This window comes from Chlorocebus sabaeus, chromosome 21 (assembly GCF_047675955.1).
Source record: "Chlorocebus sabaeus isolate Y175 chromosome 21, mChlSab1.0.hap1, whole genome shotgun sequence".
Classification (NCBI taxonomy): Eukaryota; Metazoa; Chordata; class Mammalia; order Primates; family Cercopithecidae; genus Chlorocebus; species Chlorocebus sabaeus.
The window spans coordinates 103,251,672-103,271,713 of NC_132924.1; the positions used below are offsets into that span (position 1 = coordinate 103,251,672).

Genomic DNA, 20,042 nt, shown 5'->3' on the forward strand with positions numbered 1-20,042 from the left:
CTGTGGAACTTTCTTATTCACTGAAAAAACACTGTTTAAATGCCAAGTGATGAGCAATATGGTACCCTTGGCACAGACTTTTTCAGCTCCTGGAGCAAGTTCCTGACCTTGTAAATGGAGAGGCTCAACCTTTATCACTTGAAAGGAATGGGAGAGGCATTGGTGAGGCCTGCCTGTCACACTGTCAGAGTTGCAAGGGTGGTTGGGAATCGCATTAGCATTTTTGAGGACTTGAGTCACTCTCAGACGCTTTATAAATACAGCTTGACTCAGCCACTGTATGACTGACTCCCCGGGAACATGAGGTGGACACTGTTCATTGGGGCCCTCATTGGGTCCAGCATCTGTGACCGAGAAAAATTTTTTGGGTAAGTTCCTTTTGGACTTCTTCTTCTTTGGTTATTTCAGAAATATGGGAGCCAAATGGAACTGAAAATGAATGGCTGATCATAGCTCACATGGAGGAAGGAGGCCTGGGCTCTTGTTCCAGCTTTGTCCCTGTGTCATCCTGGGCAAGTCCACTCTCTTCTCTGAGACCCAATTTCATCTGTGAAATCAGGACTAGATGATCGCTGCAGTCTCTCCCCAGCTCCCTCATCTCCTGCCAGTTCTTTTTCTGCCTAGTTCTTATTTATAAGGTCAGTTCCAGGCATCTGCTTTCTTACTCCTACCTTATTAATTACTAAGAGTTACTGGTTACTAAGAGCTACGTTATTAATTACTAAGAGTTACTGGTTACCAGAAATGGTTTGTTTCCAATTTCCGCCATGCTTAAAGGGAAACCCTGGGTCTCAAGCTTGTTGGTTTCACTTCTTTGTTAATGGCGAAGGCTTTGCAGAGCTGGTGCTTTCTCTTGATCTGTAGTTCAATGCTCTACCCCTGAGCTATACCCACTTCTGAGCTGGTGCTTTCTCATTGGCTTCTGGGACGTGGAGATTTCACAGGTCTTGCCTAGACACAGCTATGAAATGACATGCAGAGACACATGCTTGTACCCCGTGTGTGTGTGCACACGCACACACACACACATGCTCAACACGCTTCACGCAGAATGCTTTGAGGTTTGCAGGGGAGAGGACATTCAGGTGGTAGGAGAGATAAAAGGGATACCATGGTGCCCTGTTAGAAGACTGAATTACAATAACTCATTACTGCATAATACTATGCCATTTGCAAAGAGCTTTCATGTACATTATCTTTTGGATCACGCAACAACTTTGCCAGGCAGGGGTGTTATTTTCTTCCATTTAAGCATGAAAAAAAATTCAGCCTTGGAAATGTTAAGGAACACGCCCAAGGCCACTTAGTTGGGAAGCAGGGGAGCTGGAACTCTGAACGTAAAACTCTTTTTGCTGTAACACAAGTTCGTCTCCAAATAAAATCCTGTATCTCTTGGATCTATCTCTTAGTTTACTTTCTATTTTACTATCTGGTTAATGAGACTTTGGGGTTGTTTTCTGAGGTAATTACTTATATGAGATTGACTAATTTTTATGATGATGTCTTCTGTTCACACCTGTGTCTCTATTGCCAAACAGCTCAGAGGGGTTAGGCGTAGCAGGTGGCCAGGGATGATTTTCCCACAGGTGGCTCAGCAGTAGGTGTGTAGTGACTAGACTTACTGCCGTGTGGGCTGACACATGGAACAGTCAGGCTCCCACTGCAGCTATTCATGTGGCTGAAAGATCTCTATTTCACAAGATACAGACCTCTCTTGCAATGCGGTGGGCACCTGGGCTGTGACAGCTGGGCCAGGCCCTAAAATGCTCTCTGCAGGAATTTTGCACAGAAAAAGCTGTGTGCCTGAGCTGACTGCAGATGGTTTTAACTGATAGTGTCATTCTCATCCCCAAATCTGTTCTCACGCCACAGTAGGAAACCTAGCAAAGGTAGTGGAATTCTTCCTGGGCTCTCTAGAGATGTCCCGGACACCCAGCTTTTAGAGCAAAGGGAACATTTAGAGCAAGGAGAAGCTGGCCTCTGAGCACTTGAGTGGTTGGGAAACCAGGCTCTGGATTGGCTGCTGAAGATGAGGATGATGGTTCTCTCCACCACCCACCACCCCTTCCCCTTCCTTCTATCTGCCTCACCTATCTCCCCAGTCTCTCTTGCTTTACTGGAGTCTTCTGCCCTGGTCTTCAGAGATCTTCTGGATGGGACAATCGCCAGGATGCCTAAAGGAACCGGGCAGGCAGAGAACAGGAACCATTTGCAGAGCTTGTTATAGCATCAGCAGTAGTTGGCAGGCATCTAAGGGTTCTGTGAAACCATCTCTTAATATTATTTGTGGTGGCTGCTAAGCCTGGCTAGGGAGGCAGATGAGAAAGGCACAAAGAATGGGCCACTTGGTTGCCAGCATGGTGAAAGGGGAGGGATAGATGCTCAGTCACCAAAGTGGGGATTGACTGTCCAAAGCACAGACGCCTGTGAGGGTGAGGGAGCAGGGGTGCCAGCCATTGCACTGGCAGCAGCCGGACGCCCTGGCTATTGGAGAGGATCGAGTTAAGAGGAGCTGCGAGAACACCTGTGTGGAGCAGGAGGGGCAGACATGGCCGCCTGTAAATCCCAACACATCCGACTCCTAGGCCAATCTTCCATCTTCAGAAAGAGCTCAAGTCTTTGAGTGAATATCCAGATAGTAGAGATAGGATGTGCTCCACCATCTTGAGTCTCATGAACTGACAAGCGTATTTTCCAAATACAGACAAGGACAGTGAGGGCAAGAAAAAGGCTGTTCTTCACATGGCACCCCTCAGCGTCCTCCCTGCTTTCGGGTGTTGCTGTGCTTCTGTTCACAAGGATAATGCTACCGTCGGGTGCGGTGGCTCACGCCTGTAATCCTAGCACTTTGGGAGGCCGAGGCAGGTGGATCACCTGAGGTCGAAAGTTTGAGACCAGCCTGACCAACATGGAGAAACCCCATCTCTGTTAAAAATACAAAATTAGCCAGGTGTGGAGGTGCATGCCTGTAATCCCAGGTACTCGGAGAATCACTTGAACCCAGGAGGTGGAGATTGCAGTGAGCTGAGATCATGCCATTGCACTCCAGCCTGGGCAACAAGAGCAAAAACTTTGTCTGGGAAAAAAAAAAAAAAAAAAAAAAGGATATTGCTACACACTCCCACCACTGCCAATGTTCAGCACTATCTGAAGACTGTTAAGACTTTGCCTCCTCTGGTCAGGAAAAGCTTCATGGGTCATATGAGTCGGTCCTAAAGATTAGATGGGACTAGATGGGCCTGACAGATGAGAAAAAGGATGGATTGCAGGCAGTGGGAACAGCGTGTACAAAAGCATACAAAAGTACATAGTGAGTTTGGGCTGGGTCCGAGGTGGGGTGGAAGGGAGAGGTGAAGAAGAGACAGATGAAATGGCCTCCACTCTGCACCTGCTCTTCTGCCCTGCTGCTTTGCATGCTACAGTATTTCTTTGACCTCTGTAGCTTGGCTGATTAGAGCAGGATGAAATGGGTTTGCGGATTTAATCATCCTCAGGGCCAGGCAGAGACACGGTGTCCCATTGTCCTGGACTGTGCCCAGGAATGTGCACAAGTTTTGTTGTGAAGTCACCACTTTGGAAAAACTAAAATGCATGTGTTGGGTGAATGCATAACATGATTTTCATACTCAAAGAGCTTCTTATTCTTATGTCCTCCTTTGTTTTCTCCTCCTGTTCCTTCTTCCTCCCTTTCCTCTTTGTGATTGCTGTAGCCAGTGCTGTATTTTACACATGCCTGTGCTAATAAATATGTCACCACACAAGATCTTTCTAGAAACCCCATATTTTTTTTTTTTTTTTTTTTTTGAGACAGGGTGTTGTTCTGTCAGCCAGACTGGAGTGCGGTGATGCAATCATAGCTCACTGCAGCTTTGAACTCCTGGGCTCAAGCAATCCTCCTGCCTCAGTCTCCCGAGTATAGAATTGCCATTTTAAAGATTCCCCCTTTTTGGAGTGTTGGCGGTAGGTTGTGATAGAGTATGAGTTCTGCAGACGGGCCCTTGTCCCCATCCAGGAGTAAAGATTTCCTTTCTGTTTTTAAAATTTATTTTTAATTTTAATTTTTTGAGATGGGGGTCTTGCTCTATTGCCCAGGCTAGAGTGCAGGGGTGTGATCATAGCTCACTGCAGCCTTGAACTGCTGGGCTCCAGTGATCCTCCTGCCTTAGCCTCCTGAGTGGCTGGCCTACAGCTGTGAACCACCACGCCCAGCTAACAGTTTTTCATTTTTTTGTGGAGACAAAGTCTCACTATTTTGTGCAGGAGGATATTGACCTCCTGGCCTCAAGCAATCCTCTCACCTTGGTTTCCTGTAGCACTGGGATCACAAGTGTGAGCCACGGTGCCTGGCTCCATTCTGTCTTACATCGGTGCCTTTTTTTCAAGGGTGCTTGCCGAGGTCGGGGAAAGATCAGGTTTGATGCCTCATCTTCCCAGGGCAGCAGGTTCAACTCTTGGCAAGCCTGTAGGGTTCAGACTGAGACCTGCCCACCCAGTGGTATCTCTTCAGGGCCCTCAGCAGTGCCCACAGGGTGCAGTTACCTGCTCTCCTCCAGGACCCTGTGGCGGGACCAGGTGGGTTAGGAGAAAGGGAACCCTCGGCACTGGCATCTCCTCCTGGCCAGCCACCTGCAGCAGGAACGGCTCTGCAGTGGACCTTGACTCCTTGAGGCTGGCCTAGACCCACTGGAGAGCCCCTAGAACCTTCCAGAACCCAGCAAAACCTTGAAGGGCCATCTGGATGAAACCGGTTTTCGGCTGAGGAGCTGCCCCGTGAGGCTGCGCACCCAGCTCCCTGTGACAGCCATTCACTCTCAACAGGTCCGTGAGTCACGGCGGCTCTCTTTGCATTCACTTGTGTCAAAGGGATGACGCAGTGACAGCATCGAGTGCGGATTCATTGGGGCCGTCACCTAGCAACAGCCTAATGGCTCCCCTGTCTCCCCCAGCCAGCTGAGAGCACAAAGGCAGCTTTTCAGGCCCCGCTTTCTCCCACCCACACACAGGACCTTGGGGGCCCGCTACCCCTGCCGCCGCTGCGGAAGCTAAATCACGTATATGAAGCAAGCTCAGGACAAACAACAAAGGGGACTGAGACTGACCGGCCCCGTCTGTGTCCTTTAAGGGTACCCTCTCTCCCCGTGGGGAGGAGTGGATCCCAAATCCAGCCTCAGCACCATGGGCCATAGTCAGTTTCCACCCAAACGAGCCTTTGTATGGGGTTCTGGAGCTGGAAAGGACTGAGCGAGCACCAGCCTCGCCTGTGTTTTAAGAGGGCACAGCTCACCCTCCCAGCATGGAGATGCTGTTTTCTTTCCAGCACGGAGGTGCCGCCAGGGTTTCCGTCCTCAGCCCTGACAGTGAAGAAGTGCTTCTTTATGTCTTGAGTTAGCTTTGCGTGTAACTCAGGCACATTCCTTCCTGTAAAATATATGTTTTTCATTATAAAGTAATATGACCACATTACAGAAAACAGATACAAGGGGGAAAAAAGTAAGTCATCCATAATCCCACGACCCGAACATAAGGGCTGTCAGCATTTGGTATATTTCCGCTGTCTGTTTTTCTTCCAATGCATCTGCTTTTTCCATACTTATAATCATGGCATACATACAATTTTGTGTCCTGCTCTTTCACTTAATATTTCCCTTAAAGTTATGCCATAAGCACTTTTTCATAGTTGCCATGTAGCCTCATTTTTAATGGCCATACATTAAAACCAAAGACTAGACCATTTCCTTTCTTTCGGCCTGGTTGCGTCTGGGATAGGAGGCTTGGGGTTTCTTTGCCAGCTGAAAGCTCATCATTATCTTTTGCTCTTTTTCTCTTTTTTCTTCTTCCCCAGGGACCAAGTTTTTAGGATTAATGTCAGAAATGGAGACGAGATCAGCAAATTGAGTCAACTAGTGAATTCAAACAACTTGAAGGTATCTGCTTCTTTTTAGCTCTCCTGAGTGTTTTCTAACTTTGGTAGGAGAAGACTCTTGCTCTACTGGTATTATTATTTTTATTTCCGAGGAGTCTCTGAATATAATCCCGTGTGAGTCCACAGGCCATTTACACAATTGAGGGGGCCAATGGGAGAAAGGGAGCACTGTAGTTGACATCACATCTGTGGTGTCCTGGGAGAGGAGATGCTTGAACAGTATATGCCCCATCCTTCTAGCTGCCATCCGCTTATGATGCTCGGTCTCTGCCAGATACTGCTTGTTGGGCGGGTCTGACCAGACACAATTGTGAAACGGGCAAACTCTGACCTTGGGCAGAGCCCAACCTCTCAGGGATCACCCTGGCTTTTGGCAGTGTTCTAGAAGAATGAGCTCATTGTACATTTTACCTGAACTGTCCTTTAACCTGGTTTCATTTCTGTTCCCTTCAGCTCGATGTCTGGAAATCTCTCTCCACCTTCAATCGGCCTGTGGATGTCCTGGTCCCATCTGTCAGTCTGCAGGCAGTTAAATCCTTCCTGAGATCCCAGGGCTTAGAGTACGCAGTGGCAATTGAGGACCTGCAGGTAGGTAGACTATGCCCCCTGCCTCCTGGTCTCGCATAGGACCAGGCAGCCAGTCCAGAGTAGACCGTAGTGATTTGCAAGTTCTGGTTTTATCCTTTTCTATTTTATGGATGAGGAAATGGAGGCAAATGGAAGTAAAGTGCAGTGACTTGTTAGAGGAACAACATTTTGTAGTAGAAAGGGCATAAATAGGCCAGGGAACCACACAGATTTGGATCCAAATCCTGATTTTGCTAACTACTAGTGCTGTGTGCTATGTCTTTGGACAAGTTATTAACCTGCTGAGCCTCCGTTTCTTCATCAGTAAAATGGTGATAGTGAGACCTTTGTCATGTGATTTGTTGAGAAGGATTAAATGTATGTAAAATGTCTAACAGTGCCTGGCATATCCTAGATCTGCCATTAAGCCATAAGTCCCTCTTTCTTTTCTTCTTTGAAGTCAAGTGGCAAGAGCAGAGCAGGGGGAGGGTGTGGGGGACCCGCCACAGAGGCACCCTTGGAGACAGGGAGAATGTCATGGATATTCCCAGCAGAGGGAACGCCATCCTCTGGCCTCACGACCTGTATCTGGCTCATGCTCTCTCCTTCACTGAGGTGGGTTATGGACTAATTGGTGATCTGGCCCGGGAGTTTCCTGATGGAGTTAGCAGCTATGAGCTTATTAATCATCCTCACATGTCACAGACATCTGCCAGGAACCTTCAAAGTATGAGTGGTTATAAGAATTTCTTTGTTTCTGAATGGTTTCCCAAGCAGTGTATTTCAGAGGCACTGGATACCAGATGCGGGCTCATGTCTAGAGAGTTCATACTATAGAACAGCCAAAGAGCGCATATGTTGCTTCCAGGGAGTAAGTGGATTTTGAATGAGGCCATGTAAATTGGACACCAAAAAGTAAATTTTTTTTTTTTTTCCTGAGACGGAGTCTCTCTCTTTCACCAGGCTGGAGTATAGTGTGCAGTCTTGGCTCACTGCAACCTCCAACTCGCTGGTTTAAGCAATTCTCCTGCCTCAGCCTCACGAGTAGCTGGGATTACAGGCATGCGCCACCACGCCCAGCTAATTTTTGTATTTTTAGTAGAGACAGGGTCTCACCATGTTGGCCAGGATGGTCTCGATCTGCTGACCTTGTGATCTGCCTGCCTCGGCCTCCCAAAGTGCTGGGATTATAGGCGTGAGCCACTGCGCCCAGCCAAGAAGTAAAATTTTATAAAGATATGAAAGAAATCTGACCCCCTTTTAAATCTTGACATTTGTGCTGCTTGATGGGCTGAAGGGGCCGCCATCTTGGCTGACCCATATGCCAAGATATGGCAGAAAAAACGTAAAACCTGCGTCTGCAGTGGATCACTTCACAGCATTGCTGTGTGTTTTTAGGCCCTTTTAGACAATGAAGATGAAGAAATGCAACAGAATGAAGGGCAAGAACGGCGCAGTAATAACTTCAACTACGGGGCTTACCATTCCCTGAAAGCTGTAAGTGTTTCAGAGTGGGTTAAGATCAAGGTTCTCTGCCTCCTTAATTTTGTAACCTCTCTCCTTACTTCCAGGAGACATTAGTCTTCAGCACAGTATCCACTCACTGAGAGGCTAAGATGTGTACACTTCAATTCCTGTCTAATTCTTGGATTGCTTAACTCCTACCAGCACCTGAGTGTCATGAAATACAGCCTGGCTATTTCCTCCCTCAACCATCCTTCTTTCCTTAAGCAACTCCTTCAGAACACCATGAAAATAATTGCAATCATTTCTAGTCCTTGTAATTCAAACTTCTTCTACCCTACCATAACCCCTCTATTTTACTCACTCAAAATAAAATGTTACTTATTCCAGGCAAGTAGACAAGCGGCGATTTCCAAGGTTAACCAAGTATTTCCACTCATTTATCATGACTACTTATAATGTATATAGTTGTTCCATCATGCATTTTGGTGCTGTGTTTAGTTAGGAACCACTTGATACAGATGGCTGACTTTCAAGGTAAGCCAAACCTTCAAATGAAAAACTTGAAGTAGAAAAATTTCCTGGGATACTGGAACTTGAGAAATCAAGAGAGGCTGTAGAATAGAACTGTACCATGAATGCGGTACAGTTCTCTTACAGCCCTCAGTGTCTCCATTCATCTGCAGACAACTAGCTCAGGAACACTCCCCCACATCTAAATTAGTGTTCCCTCTGGTGTACCTTAATACATGTTGTTCTTGATATACAGACATGGTGCTGTTGGCATGCATTTCACAAGGCGTGTACTTCAAGTTGTTTCTCTTCATGAGGGAGGATTTCAAAGGTTGACTATTTCCACTTCTTTCCCATGCTTGTCGGTTGCTTTGTTTATTGCATACACTTCCAACGGCTCTGACCCTTGATCCCTCTTGAGACCAGTGACATACATCTGCAAAACAGCTGGATAAAGTTAGGAGTTCAGTCTCAGGCCATGGACGAAAGCAGAGCTCAGAGCCCACACAGGGATCAAGCTCGTGACATAAGCCTCATGAACATGGGGCCCTCGCCAACTGAGCTAAACAGTTGCAAATGTCACCCAAGACCCTGGAGGGGCCATCGCCTCACCTGCCGGCTGCTGGAGCCTCACCATCTCTCACGTGCTCACCTCTGGTTTCTCTGGTTTGAGGCGCCCTTTACAGCAATCTTGTCCTCACTGTGAAGCTCTCTGCTGTGGATAACTGTGCCACCACCATCCTAGCTCAGTCACATGCAGTTCTTCCTAAAAACAGCTTTTAAGAACTCGTATTCTAGGCTGGGCAAGGTGGCTCACACCTGTAATCCCAGCACTTTGGGAGGCCGAGGTGGGCAGATCACTTGAGGTCAGTAGTTCAGGACCAGCCTGCCTGGCTAACATGGTGAAACCCTGTCTCAACTAAAAAAATACAAAAATTAGCCAGGCATGGTGGCAGGCACTTGTAGTCCCAGCTACTTGGGAAGCTGAGGCAGGAGAATCACTTGAAACTGGGAGGTGGAGGTTGCAATGAGCCAAAATCACACCACTGCACTCCAGCCTGGTCGACGGAGCCAGAGTCCGTCTCAAAAAAAAAAAAAAAAAAAAAAAAAAAAAAAGGCTCATACTGGCTCATATAACCACTTAGGCTTTCTTAGGTCCCTAGTGGGAATTTCATGTTGGTCTCTGCCAGAGTTTCTGGTTCCAAAGCCATTGTCTGTGTTGTGGCAGTGGTGGACAGTGTGAATTTGCACCCCACACCTGGACACAGCTTGGTGTTTTGAAAGCAGTGAGTGTGGCCCAAGCAGTGAGTGTCTCCCAAGGCTCAAGGCAGCTATCCTTGCTTTTCCTCCACTCTCTAGGGTCAGTGGGTAGAGTGGGTAGAATTTGTAGGCCCTTTTTGTGACCCAAATTGCCCATTCCTAGCTCTCAGTTTCCAGCTCCTTGTGCCATGCTGGGTCCTATGGCTCCCCTCCTAGCCCAGGTTTGCCTAAGCCTGTAGCACCCAAGGCAGAGATGGTGTTCTGTGGCATCGTCTGCCACCCTCTACCCTCCTAGTTAGTTCCTTCTTTGTTTCTGGCACCTACAATTTCCTCTTGTTTAGCTTTTTAACTTGGCTGTGAATCATTTTCCTTGTATTTTACCTGGTTTGCCTATGTATTTGGAGGTGGTTTCCTGCTTCTGCTCAGTCTACCATATCGACAGCAAGTCTGATAAACCCTTTAAGCTTGACTTTGTTCTATATTAATTACACATTTTCCTCTTCTGTATAGTTCCTTCTTCCAGTCTTAAGGCCGAAACAAATACATTTGTTTATTTTCTTTTGGCCCTCAAGGGGTTTGAAAACTAAGATGGATAAATTCTATTTAAATTGAACTTTTTTCCCGAAAGCAAATAAGGGTATTCTTAGCCATTTATTTGCCTTTCTTCACTTGCACTCTCAAAGCCTTTAGATAAATTATCTCCAAAGCGGCACACATGTATCCACAGGGTATAAGCAAGATAGTCCACAGGGATGAAGGAAGAAACGATTACAACTTCTATTTCTATTTCTACATATGTTTATGTTTATCATTAACACAACCATTTCAATTGTTTAATAATGCGCACAGTATATTTGTATCATTGTGTGTGTGTGTGTACATATATACGGTGCGTGCTAATTTTTTATTATTTTTGAGTAGAGAAAGTGATCACAGAATTTTAGAGAGTACTGGTTTAAGGGCTTTGGAGCTCTTTCTTTTTATTTTTTATTTTTCAGACAGGGCCTCACTCGTTGCCCCGGCTGGAGTGCAGTGGTGCATTCACAGCTCACTGTAGCCTAAACCTCCCAGACTTGAATGAATCTCCCACCTCAGCTTCCCGAGTAGCTGGAACCACAGACACACGCCACCACAGCTGGCTATTTTTTTTTTTCATTATTTGTAGAGCTGGGGGGTCTCCTTACTTTGCCCAGGCTGCTCTCGAACTCCTGGGCTTAAGTAATTCTCCCACCTTGGTCTCCCAAAGTACTGGGATTATAGGCATGAGCCACTGCACCTGGCTTGTTTTTATTTTATTTTATTATTATTCTTAAATTTTTAAATTTCTTTCTTTTTTTAAGAATCTTATTCTTAAATTTTTAAATTTCTTTCCTCTTCCGTATTTTTTATGAACTATTTTTATTTTTCAATGTTTCTTACAGAGATGGCGTCTCACTATGTTGCCCAGGCTGTCTCAAACTCCTGGCCTCAAGCAATCCTGCTGCCTCAGTCTCTCAAAGTGCTGGGATCACAGGCATGAGTCACTGCGCCTGGCCCCTTGTCTTTGACTGTCCAGTCTAGTACAGTGACAAAGGACACAGTGTTAGAGCAATATTGCAAAAGCCTCTCTAGTTTAGTGGACTACAATTTTGTGAACAAATAAAGTGTGCTACTCTCTAGAAAACTGCAGAAAAGGACTATTCAGGCAGTTCTCATAATCAGCATTTCCATGCTGATAATATGGTCAACTCCAAGATTAGTGTCCCGGAAGAGATAATTAAGACCAACAAAGTAAATCACAGATACCCAGCCAGAGCTGAGCAGATTTTTAAAATGTCCCTGGGTTCACTCTTTCATGCTTCAGATTTACCACGAGATGGACAACATTGCCGCAGACTTTCCTGACCTGGCGAGGAGGGTGAAGATCGGACATTCATTTGAAAACCGGCCGATGTATGTACTGAAGGTGAGGACAAATGCATTTGGAAGGGTCTCCTGGGTCCTCATGTCCAGGACCCAGCCTCAGACCTCTGAAAAGGGCAGCTTTTTGAACTCCTTGACTTCAGGGAGGAAAGCGAGATCAGGACACGTTGTACCTGGGCTGGAATTTGGTCTGACAGAGTCCCCTGCTTTTGTCTAATGTAGGGGGAGTTAGAAGGAGCACATCTCATCCAAGTTTTGGTTGAAAGACAGGATCAGAGGGAGGCGATTAGTATTCCAGAAAGCTCTCAGATAGGACAGAGTCTTTTACTTTCATTCTCACCTCTGTAAATAGCAGGACAAGTTGGGATGGGCCTGACTTCTATTCTGCTTGCAGGGGGTACTTATTGGAAAATCAACCTAGGAAGTGAATTCGAAGGTTGGTGTAATTTTAAGCACAGCCTCTGATCCTTGGCTGCACAAAGCCTAATTTCCAAATATTTCTAACAGATTCAAGACTATATTGGCAAAAGAGGTAAAGAACTATGATAATGACATAAATTACATAAAAATCCAGCTGAATGAATAAGAAGGAATTTGGGCATATAACCCATGGAACACTGAAGGTGCTAAGAATTTGCCAAACCCTCAGCTTCATGTAAGTCCCAAAGAACTCAGGGTTGTGGCACTAAGCAAATTACCAGTGGGAGAGGAGACCTGCCGCGGAGCTGGATAATTACATTTAAATATTTTGCCAATCTGATGGAGACCCTGGCTTCATTAGCACCAAGCTCTGACCCAAGGGAGCCCAACACTATGGCAAAGGCAGGAGCCAGGATTCATGACTGCCATTTACAAAGAGCTATAGCGAGCCCCGCTTCTTCTTAGTTTAAAACCAAATTCATTTATCTTATCGACCGAAACAGCCTGGTTTGTGTACCCTTGTGTCTCTCGCTGTTGGGATACCATTTGAGGTCTTTCAAGAGACATAACATTATCTCTAATGGCACCAGCATCATAAAACACAGTAACGATTGTTTCCCCCTCCCACTTACTCCGAATGCTGGAGAGGTTCAGGCTGCCTGGAGCTGCAGCTTGGCCCCGCAGCCAACCAATTAAGCTTCCTGGTCACGGATAAGCTCGATAAATAGATGGTGCCCTTAGGAACATTTGGTCTCTGAATTATCTTAAATGAATTAAATGAATGGGAGAGAGCTGGAGAGAGGAGAAGTGAGCAGAGATGTGGGCAGGCGGTCATTTTTGAGCCTTTTCTCCCTTCTGCAGTTCAGCACTGGGGAAGGCGCGCGGCGGCCGGCCATTTGGCTGAATGCAGGCATCCATTCCCGAGAGTGGATCTCCCAGGCCACTGCAATCTGGACGGCAAGGAAGGTCATGTCGCCTGGTATTAGCCAAGAATGCTGATGGGCCCGGGGTGCCCCTGAAGCATGCCATGTAGCTGGGCCTGGGGCACGAGGTGGGAGGGTGCTCTGCTAAGACCCAGTCGGCTGGGGGCCTTTTCAGAGTGGAGAAGCAAATGGTCAAAGCCCCTTGGTCAGCTCATTGCAGCCAAACGATTGCGTTCCTGCTGGTGCGCAAGCTGATATGCAGCAGAGGTGGGCCTGAGCCTCTGAGCACAGTCCACCCCACAGAAAGGGAGTGGAGCAACACCCAGTGGAGGCCCCACAGGCCCTTGGGGACCTCATGCCATCTCCATCTCCTAGAAAGGCTGCTGGGAGGGCAGCTACTCAAGAGGCTGAGGCAGGAGAATCCCTTGAACCCAGGAGGTGGAGGTTGTGGTGAGCTGAGATCATGCTACTGCACTCCAGCCTGGGCAACAGAGCGAGACCCTGTCTTAAAAAAAAAAAAAAAAAAGAAAAAAAGAATGAAAGAAAGGCTGCTGGGAGAGGAGGGTTGCATGTGGAGGACACATCTTCCTTCCCTCTTCATTGGAGGTTCAAATTCCTAAAAACTATTACGATGTGTGACTCCCTCCTCCTGGAAGGAAGGAATAAAGCATGTACCCCAGGACTCACTGCAGTTGATGTCATTAGCAGCCATGTCCCCAAGCAGCTGTGTCTCTCCAGGATTTGAAGGGCTCAGAGGGCTTTGCAGAGAGCAAAGCCTTTGAGGGTGGCAGGGAGGCTCTTGAGGTTAGATGCTGTTCTAGGAGCATCCATTCTAGCTGGATGCTGGGCATCTTTAGAAGATACATGGTTCAGCCCTAATCACCCATCCTGCTATGGGATAGCTGACAAGTATATTGTCTCTGCTTAGATTGTATCTGATTACCAGAGGGATCCAGCTATCACCTCCATCTTGGAAAAAATGGATATTTTCTTGTTGCCTGTGGCCAATCCTGATGGATATGTGTATACTCAAACTCAAGTGAGTATTCCCAAATGGGCTGGGCTTGGAGACTGTTGAATTCCTTGCTTTGCCACTAATTGTCTGACCTTGGAGAGAATTACCACAAATGTGCACCTTATGAGCTTCCTTGGGATTTCTTCTTCTAGTCATCCTCAGAGCTGAGAATCACCAGGGGATATTTTTTTCTTAGAGAAAATAGTCTAATGAACTCCCTATCATGGGTCTTAACAATGACCAACATTTTACCAGTCTTCTTTTCATCTCTTACCCTCCCACACATTTTTTTTCCTGACGTGTTTAAAACAAATTCAACACATTATGTTATTTCACCCTAAACTAATTTAGTATGCATCTCTAACTGATGATGGAAAACAAAAAACAAAAAAACAAAAAAACCTTAAAAAACCCCGTGGTGCTACTATCACTTTTAAAGGAATAATGGAAGTTCTTTCATATCATCTAACACCACCCCCAGTTATCTTAAAAATGGAGGTCGAGGCCGGGCACGGTGGCTCACGCCTGTAATCCCAGCACTTTGGGAGGCTGAGGTGGGCGGATCATGAGGTCAGTAGATCGAGACCATCCTGGCTAACACGGTGAAACCCCGTCTCTGTTAAAAATACAAAACAGTTAGCCAGGCATGGTGGTGGGCGCTTGTAGTCCCAGCTACTCGGGAGGCTGAGGCAGGAGAATGGTGTGAACCTGGGAGGCGGAGCTTGCAGTGAGCCGAGATGGCAGCCACTGCACTCCAGCCTGGGCGACAGAGCGAGACTCCGTCTCCAAAAAAAAAAAAAAAAAAGTGTTTTTAAGAGTCAATTAGTTCAAGTGAGGACCCAACAAGGTCTGCGCATGCACGTGGTGCTGTGTCTCTGCAGTCTCTTTCATTCTACAACAGCACCCACACACACACACCTTTTAAAAGTCTCACTCATTTAGGGGAGAAGCCAAGTAATTTGCCCTGTACTGTGTCTCACATTCTGAATTTGGCTGATGGCTTCTTTGTTATGCCATTTAGTTTGTTCCCTTATCTGCGGTATTTCCTATTCACAGATTGCCAGGTCTAGAGCCTGACTGGATTCAGGGGAATTTTTTAGGCAAGCAAGAAACGGGCTGTGCACTTCCAGTTACGTCTGTTATCAAAGAGGCATATAGTGTCCATTTGTCCCACTTCTACCAAAGCCAAAAATGATTCAGTGGTTTCAGGTAGTTTCTGACTGGTTCTAGCACATAAAGGTCTCATCAGTACATTTGGAAGAAGTCCTTCTCTTAGAGCCAGAAGGGGAAATACTCCTCTCTCTGCGGGAGGAGAGGTGACTGCTCAGTGAACACCGGAGCCCCAGGGCCCTCACGGCAGAACTGCGAGCAGCCTGCCCTGCCTGTGTGTCGTCTCCACCTTAGCCCTCTTCAGTGATCTGATCTGCCTCGGGTTGTTTGTCCCCTCCTTGGTGGCTTTTTCAGAACCGATTATGGAGGAAGACGCGGTCCCTAAATCCTGGAAGCTCCTGTGTTGGTGCTGACCCAAATAGAAACTGGAACGCTAGTTTTGCAGGTAGGTGGTGGAGAGACAGTTTTCAAATCCTGCTGTCCCTGGGCTCGCTTGGTCTACCAGTGCTCTGAGCTGGCCAGGACAGAGCCCATTTCCACTCTGGTTCCATTGCTGCGTCACTGAGAAACTGAGGAGCACTCCTTAGGCTCTGACTTAGTGTTTTGTTTGTTGCTGTTGTTGTTTTGAGACGGAGTCTCGCTCTGTTGCCCAGGCTGGAGTGCAGTGGCACAATCTCGGCTCACTGCAACCTCCGCCTCCTTGGTTCAAGTGATTCTCCTGCCTTAGCCTCCTGAGTAGCTGGGACTATAGGTGCCTGCCACCATGCCTGGCTATGTTTTGCATTTTTTTTTTAGTAGAGATGGGATTTCACCATGTTGGCCAGGATGGTTTTGATCTCCTGACCTTATGATCCACCTGCCTCAGCCTTCCAAAGTGCTGGGATTACAGCCATGAGCCACCGATCCCAGCCTTTTTTTTTTTTTTTTTTTTGAGACGGAGTCTTGCTCCATTGACTAGAGTGCAGTGGCAGGATCTTGGCTCACTCTCACTGCAACCTCTGTCTACCAGGTTCAAATGATTCTCCTGCCTCAGTCTCCTGAGTAGCTGGGACTACAGGTGCATGCCACCATGCCCAGCTAATTTTTGTATTTTTAGTAGAGACAGGGTTTTGCCATTTTGACCAGGTTGGTCTTGAACTCCTGAACTCAGGTCATCTGCCCGTCTCAGCCTCCCAAAGTGCTGGGATTACAGGCATAAGCCGTCGAACCCGGCCTGTTTGTTGTTTTTAAAATGTATTTTTGTAATTTTGAAAGGGAATGATAGTAATGTCTGTCCTCCTGAGAGAATGGTGGGACAGACCATCTTACATTGAGATTGTCATCCGCACTAATATTTTAAAAACGCCCTCTTCTAAGACATACAAAACGGGGAACCTTCCTTATCCCTGACCCTACCAGCCCTGCCTGGGCAAGTTCTGAGCGGGTGGAAGGACTCCTGGCAGCAACTCAGAAGAGAGGAATTAGCACTGTCACCCCAATAGACAAGACCATGCTTGAAAATTCCACTCCAGTACCCTTAGATGTGTAGATATGAACCTTAGCAGCTGGCTGTCATGGAAAGGGAAAGAGAATTAGGAGACCTGGGCTCTGAGTGCCAGCGGTTTAAAAACCACCCTCCACAAAAGTGCTGACTGTGTACCAAGTACCTTCCCATATTTATCATATTTATTCTTCTTACCTAGCGAGTGAATTTTATGATCTGAAATGAGATGGCGGAAGCTCAGAGACAATCTCAAGATAACATGGGTGATCAGAGTTCTGATCTAAACTCACCTTCCAATTCCAAATCCAGACAGTTCCCTTCCACTGTTCCATGGCTGTGCTGATGGGGTTGGTTGGTTGTTTTGTTTTGTTGAGACAGGGTCGTGCTCTGTCATCCAGGCTGGAGTACAGTGGCATGATCACGGCTCACTGCAGCCTCGACATCCTGGGTTTAAACGATCCTCCCACCTCAGCCTCCCGAGTAGCTGGGACTATAGGCACATGCCACAATGCCCAGCTAATTTTTGTATTTTTTTGTGAAGGTGGGGTTTTGCCATGTTGCCCAGGCTGGTCTTGAACTCCTGGGCTTGTGATCCTTCCACCACAGCCTCTCAAATTGCTGGGATTATAGGCATGAGGCACTGTGCCCGGCCCTGAGGGTTTGTTTTTAATGTACTTCTTTTACTTGTATAGAAATACCACACAAACCAGTGGGGGAAAATGACGACTGTGGGAAAGGAACTGATACAAATGTGGGAACTCAGAGCTTCAAAGTTAAGTCAGATATTCCCACCACTGGGGTGGTTTCAGTCACACTCATACACACACACACACGCACGTGTGCACACACACACCCTAGAAACCCAAGGGAACCACATTATGAAGTAATACAGAAGGCAGTGTTTCTAAAAACCTGTCAAATAATCAAGAGATTTTAGCCACAATAATCGATTATTTCTGGCACACTTGGCCTTTAAGATCTGAACCAAGAGAATAAGTTGACACCAGAATAAATGGAGTCATTTTCATTATTTATTGGTATTCGTATTAATTATCTAGACTACTTATTAATTACAACTCATTCTCAAGGGTGCTATTAATTATTTATGACAACTGCTGTTGGTACAAGGCAAGGTCAACTCCAACAGTTTTTCTCCTCAGCTGTAGCAGACCCAACACCCAACCCTCCCTCTTCTGTGCCTTGTCTGCCGTCCACACCCACCGTGGACTAGGTGCTCTGGGCCGTCTCACCGTGGCCTGCCCATTCCCAATACCTTTGGCCCCTCTCTAGGTGGAATGTCTTGCATTTCTGTGTTCCCGGATTATGAGTTAATGTTTCTTCTTGGGCTATCCCCAACAGGAAAGGGAGCCAGTGACAACCCTTGCTCCGAAGTGTACCATGGACCCCATGCCAATTCAGAAGTGGAGGTGAAATCGGTGGTAGATTTCATCCAAAAACATGGGAATTTCAAGTGCTTCATCGATCTGCACAGCTACTCGCAGCTGCTGATGTATCCATATGGATACTCAGCCAAAAAGGCCCCAGATGCCAAGGAGCTGGTGAGTCACAGCTGCCTCCCACCCAGCCTGGGGCCTGCCTGACCCTCCTGGCGCTGCTAAGGTGGTAGCTCTGCAGCTTTATAGGGAGAGTCCAGGAGCCTGGGCATGTTTCATTGAAGGCCCAGTCTTCTCTCCCTGCCTTTTGGGATACGCTGTCATCTCCTGGGGACAGGAAGACAGTGCTCTTTATTTCTGTGTCTGCTATGAGTTCCCTGAACCATGCCTGCCCTGCCTTTCCTTCTCTCTTGTTTTTCTGACTGCCATGTGTTGTGGACCCGCTGCTTACCAAGGACTGTGGGTGGCACCCGGGTGAGCAATGGGGAGAGCTCCTCACTCTAGTGCAGGAAGAGTTTAAGGAGGGTGAAGGCCACGGCCTGGGATGCTCTGTGTCTTGTCCAGAACGTGGGCCATCAGGAGCAGGCCTGACATCTGGAGGGTGACTGCAGGTGGCTGCCCAGGGCCACAGCCAGCCCTTAAACCTTGGGCAGATGCAGCCCCTCCCAGGCTCATGGCAAATTGTGGGCTTGATTCTGCTCCCCTACTCCCAGCTGGCCTCTCGAGCAGGCACTCTACACAGGGACCATTCGCCTATGGTGGTCCTTCTCCTCCTCTACTCTGCAACACCCAACTCTTTGAGAGCTTTCCCTTGAACATACTTGGTCTTCCCTCATGTATGAGTGACGTCCCCCTTCTCAGGATAGGTGAAGATGGTGCCTTTACTAGATTCCTAGCGGGTCAGTGAGTAGCCCTAGACCCCCCATCTCTTCCAATCTAAGTACATAATGCACAGGCTTCCACTTCCCTCCTCATCTCCTCCCCCAAACTGGGAGTCAAAAACTGGGTGTGTGGTGGGAGAAGGAGTTGAAGGAACCATGCCACCTCCCTCAGTTTACAGTTGGGCCTTGGCACTGGGTGAAGGGGAAAGAAGGGACCAGAAAGGAAATCAGGAGAGGGGCTGAGAATCTTCCAAACCATCCCAGAGCAGAGCAGCTGAGGAAGGTCAAGCTCCAGGATCCATTTTTTTCTCACTCCACGTTCCCCCTTCCCAGGACAAGGTGGCGAGGCGTGCGGCCAAAGCTCTGGCTTCTGTGTCGGGCACTGAGTACCAAGTGGGTCCCACCTGCACCACTGTCTGTAAGTACTCACTTATTTATGAGTTACTTAGAAAGCACTTTGAGAGGAAACTTGAAATGGAATGGGAGGAGAGCTGTTAGACTTACTTGCCATCTGATTGTTTTTGTTGTGAGTAATAGACTGAACTACGTCATGCCTGTGTGGTGACAGCTGTTGCATGCAGTCCCCTTCATCAACATCATATCAAAAATTCCTCATGCCCATCCCTCCATTTTCAAGAGAAACCCACCTTTCAATTGGTAAACTGATGGTGGTAATGGAGTTGGGGGAGACTCCCTCATCTTCCTAAAGGAGATGAACAAACATTGAGCCTGGACAACATAGCAAGACCCCATCTGATATGGTTTGGCCATGTCCCCACTCAAATCTCATCTTGAATTCCCACATATTGTGGGAGGGACCTGGTGGGAGGTAATTGAATCACGGGGGCAGGTCTTTCCTGTGCTGTTCTCATGATAGTGAGTAAATCTCACGAGATCTGATGGTTACTATAACAAGGAGTTTTCCTGCACAAGCCCTCTTCTTGTAAGAGTTAAAAAAGAGGAAAGAAACATGAAAAGCAGCATAACAGTCAAAGACAGGTTTATTCTGGGAATAAACCTGAGAGGGGCTTCTGGCTGATTTCGGTCAGGAGTGTTCTCTCTTACAGACTAAGGGTATTTAAGGATTTAGGGAGGGGGAGCTTATTGCAGGCTCAGAATGTTTCTGTGTGAAGGAGAGTTTTATTTCAGGGTTGGAATATCTGGTCGGAGGGGAGGTTTATCTTAGA

General features: G+C 47.2%; 1 protein-coding gene across 1 annotated transcript in view; it reads left to right on the forward strand.

Annotated features, from left to right (window-relative positions):
* The first annotated feature begins 211 nt into the window (after positions 1–211).
* The window catches only part of CPA4 (carboxypeptidase A4), a 31,177-nt gene continuing 11,346 nt past the window's right edge, over positions 212–20,042 (forward strand). The window contains exons 1-10 of the mRNA XM_007982915.3: positions 212–368; positions 5,843–5,924; positions 6,377–6,511; positions 7,889–7,987; positions 11,571–11,672; positions 12,911–13,015; positions 13,901–14,011; positions 15,452–15,542; positions 17,940–18,139; positions 19,189–19,273. Of these exons, the coding sequence (XP_007981106.1) occupies positions 301–368; positions 5,843–5,924; positions 6,377–6,511; positions 7,889–7,987; positions 11,571–11,672; positions 12,911–13,015; positions 13,901–14,011; positions 15,452–15,542; positions 17,940–18,139; positions 19,189–19,273 (1,078 nt within the window). The 5' untranslated portion in view covers positions 212–300. The remainder of the gene's footprint in view (positions 369–5,842; positions 5,925–6,376; positions 6,512–7,888; positions 7,988–11,570; positions 11,673–12,910; positions 13,016–13,900; positions 14,012–15,451; positions 15,543–17,939; positions 18,140–19,188; positions 19,274–20,042) is intronic.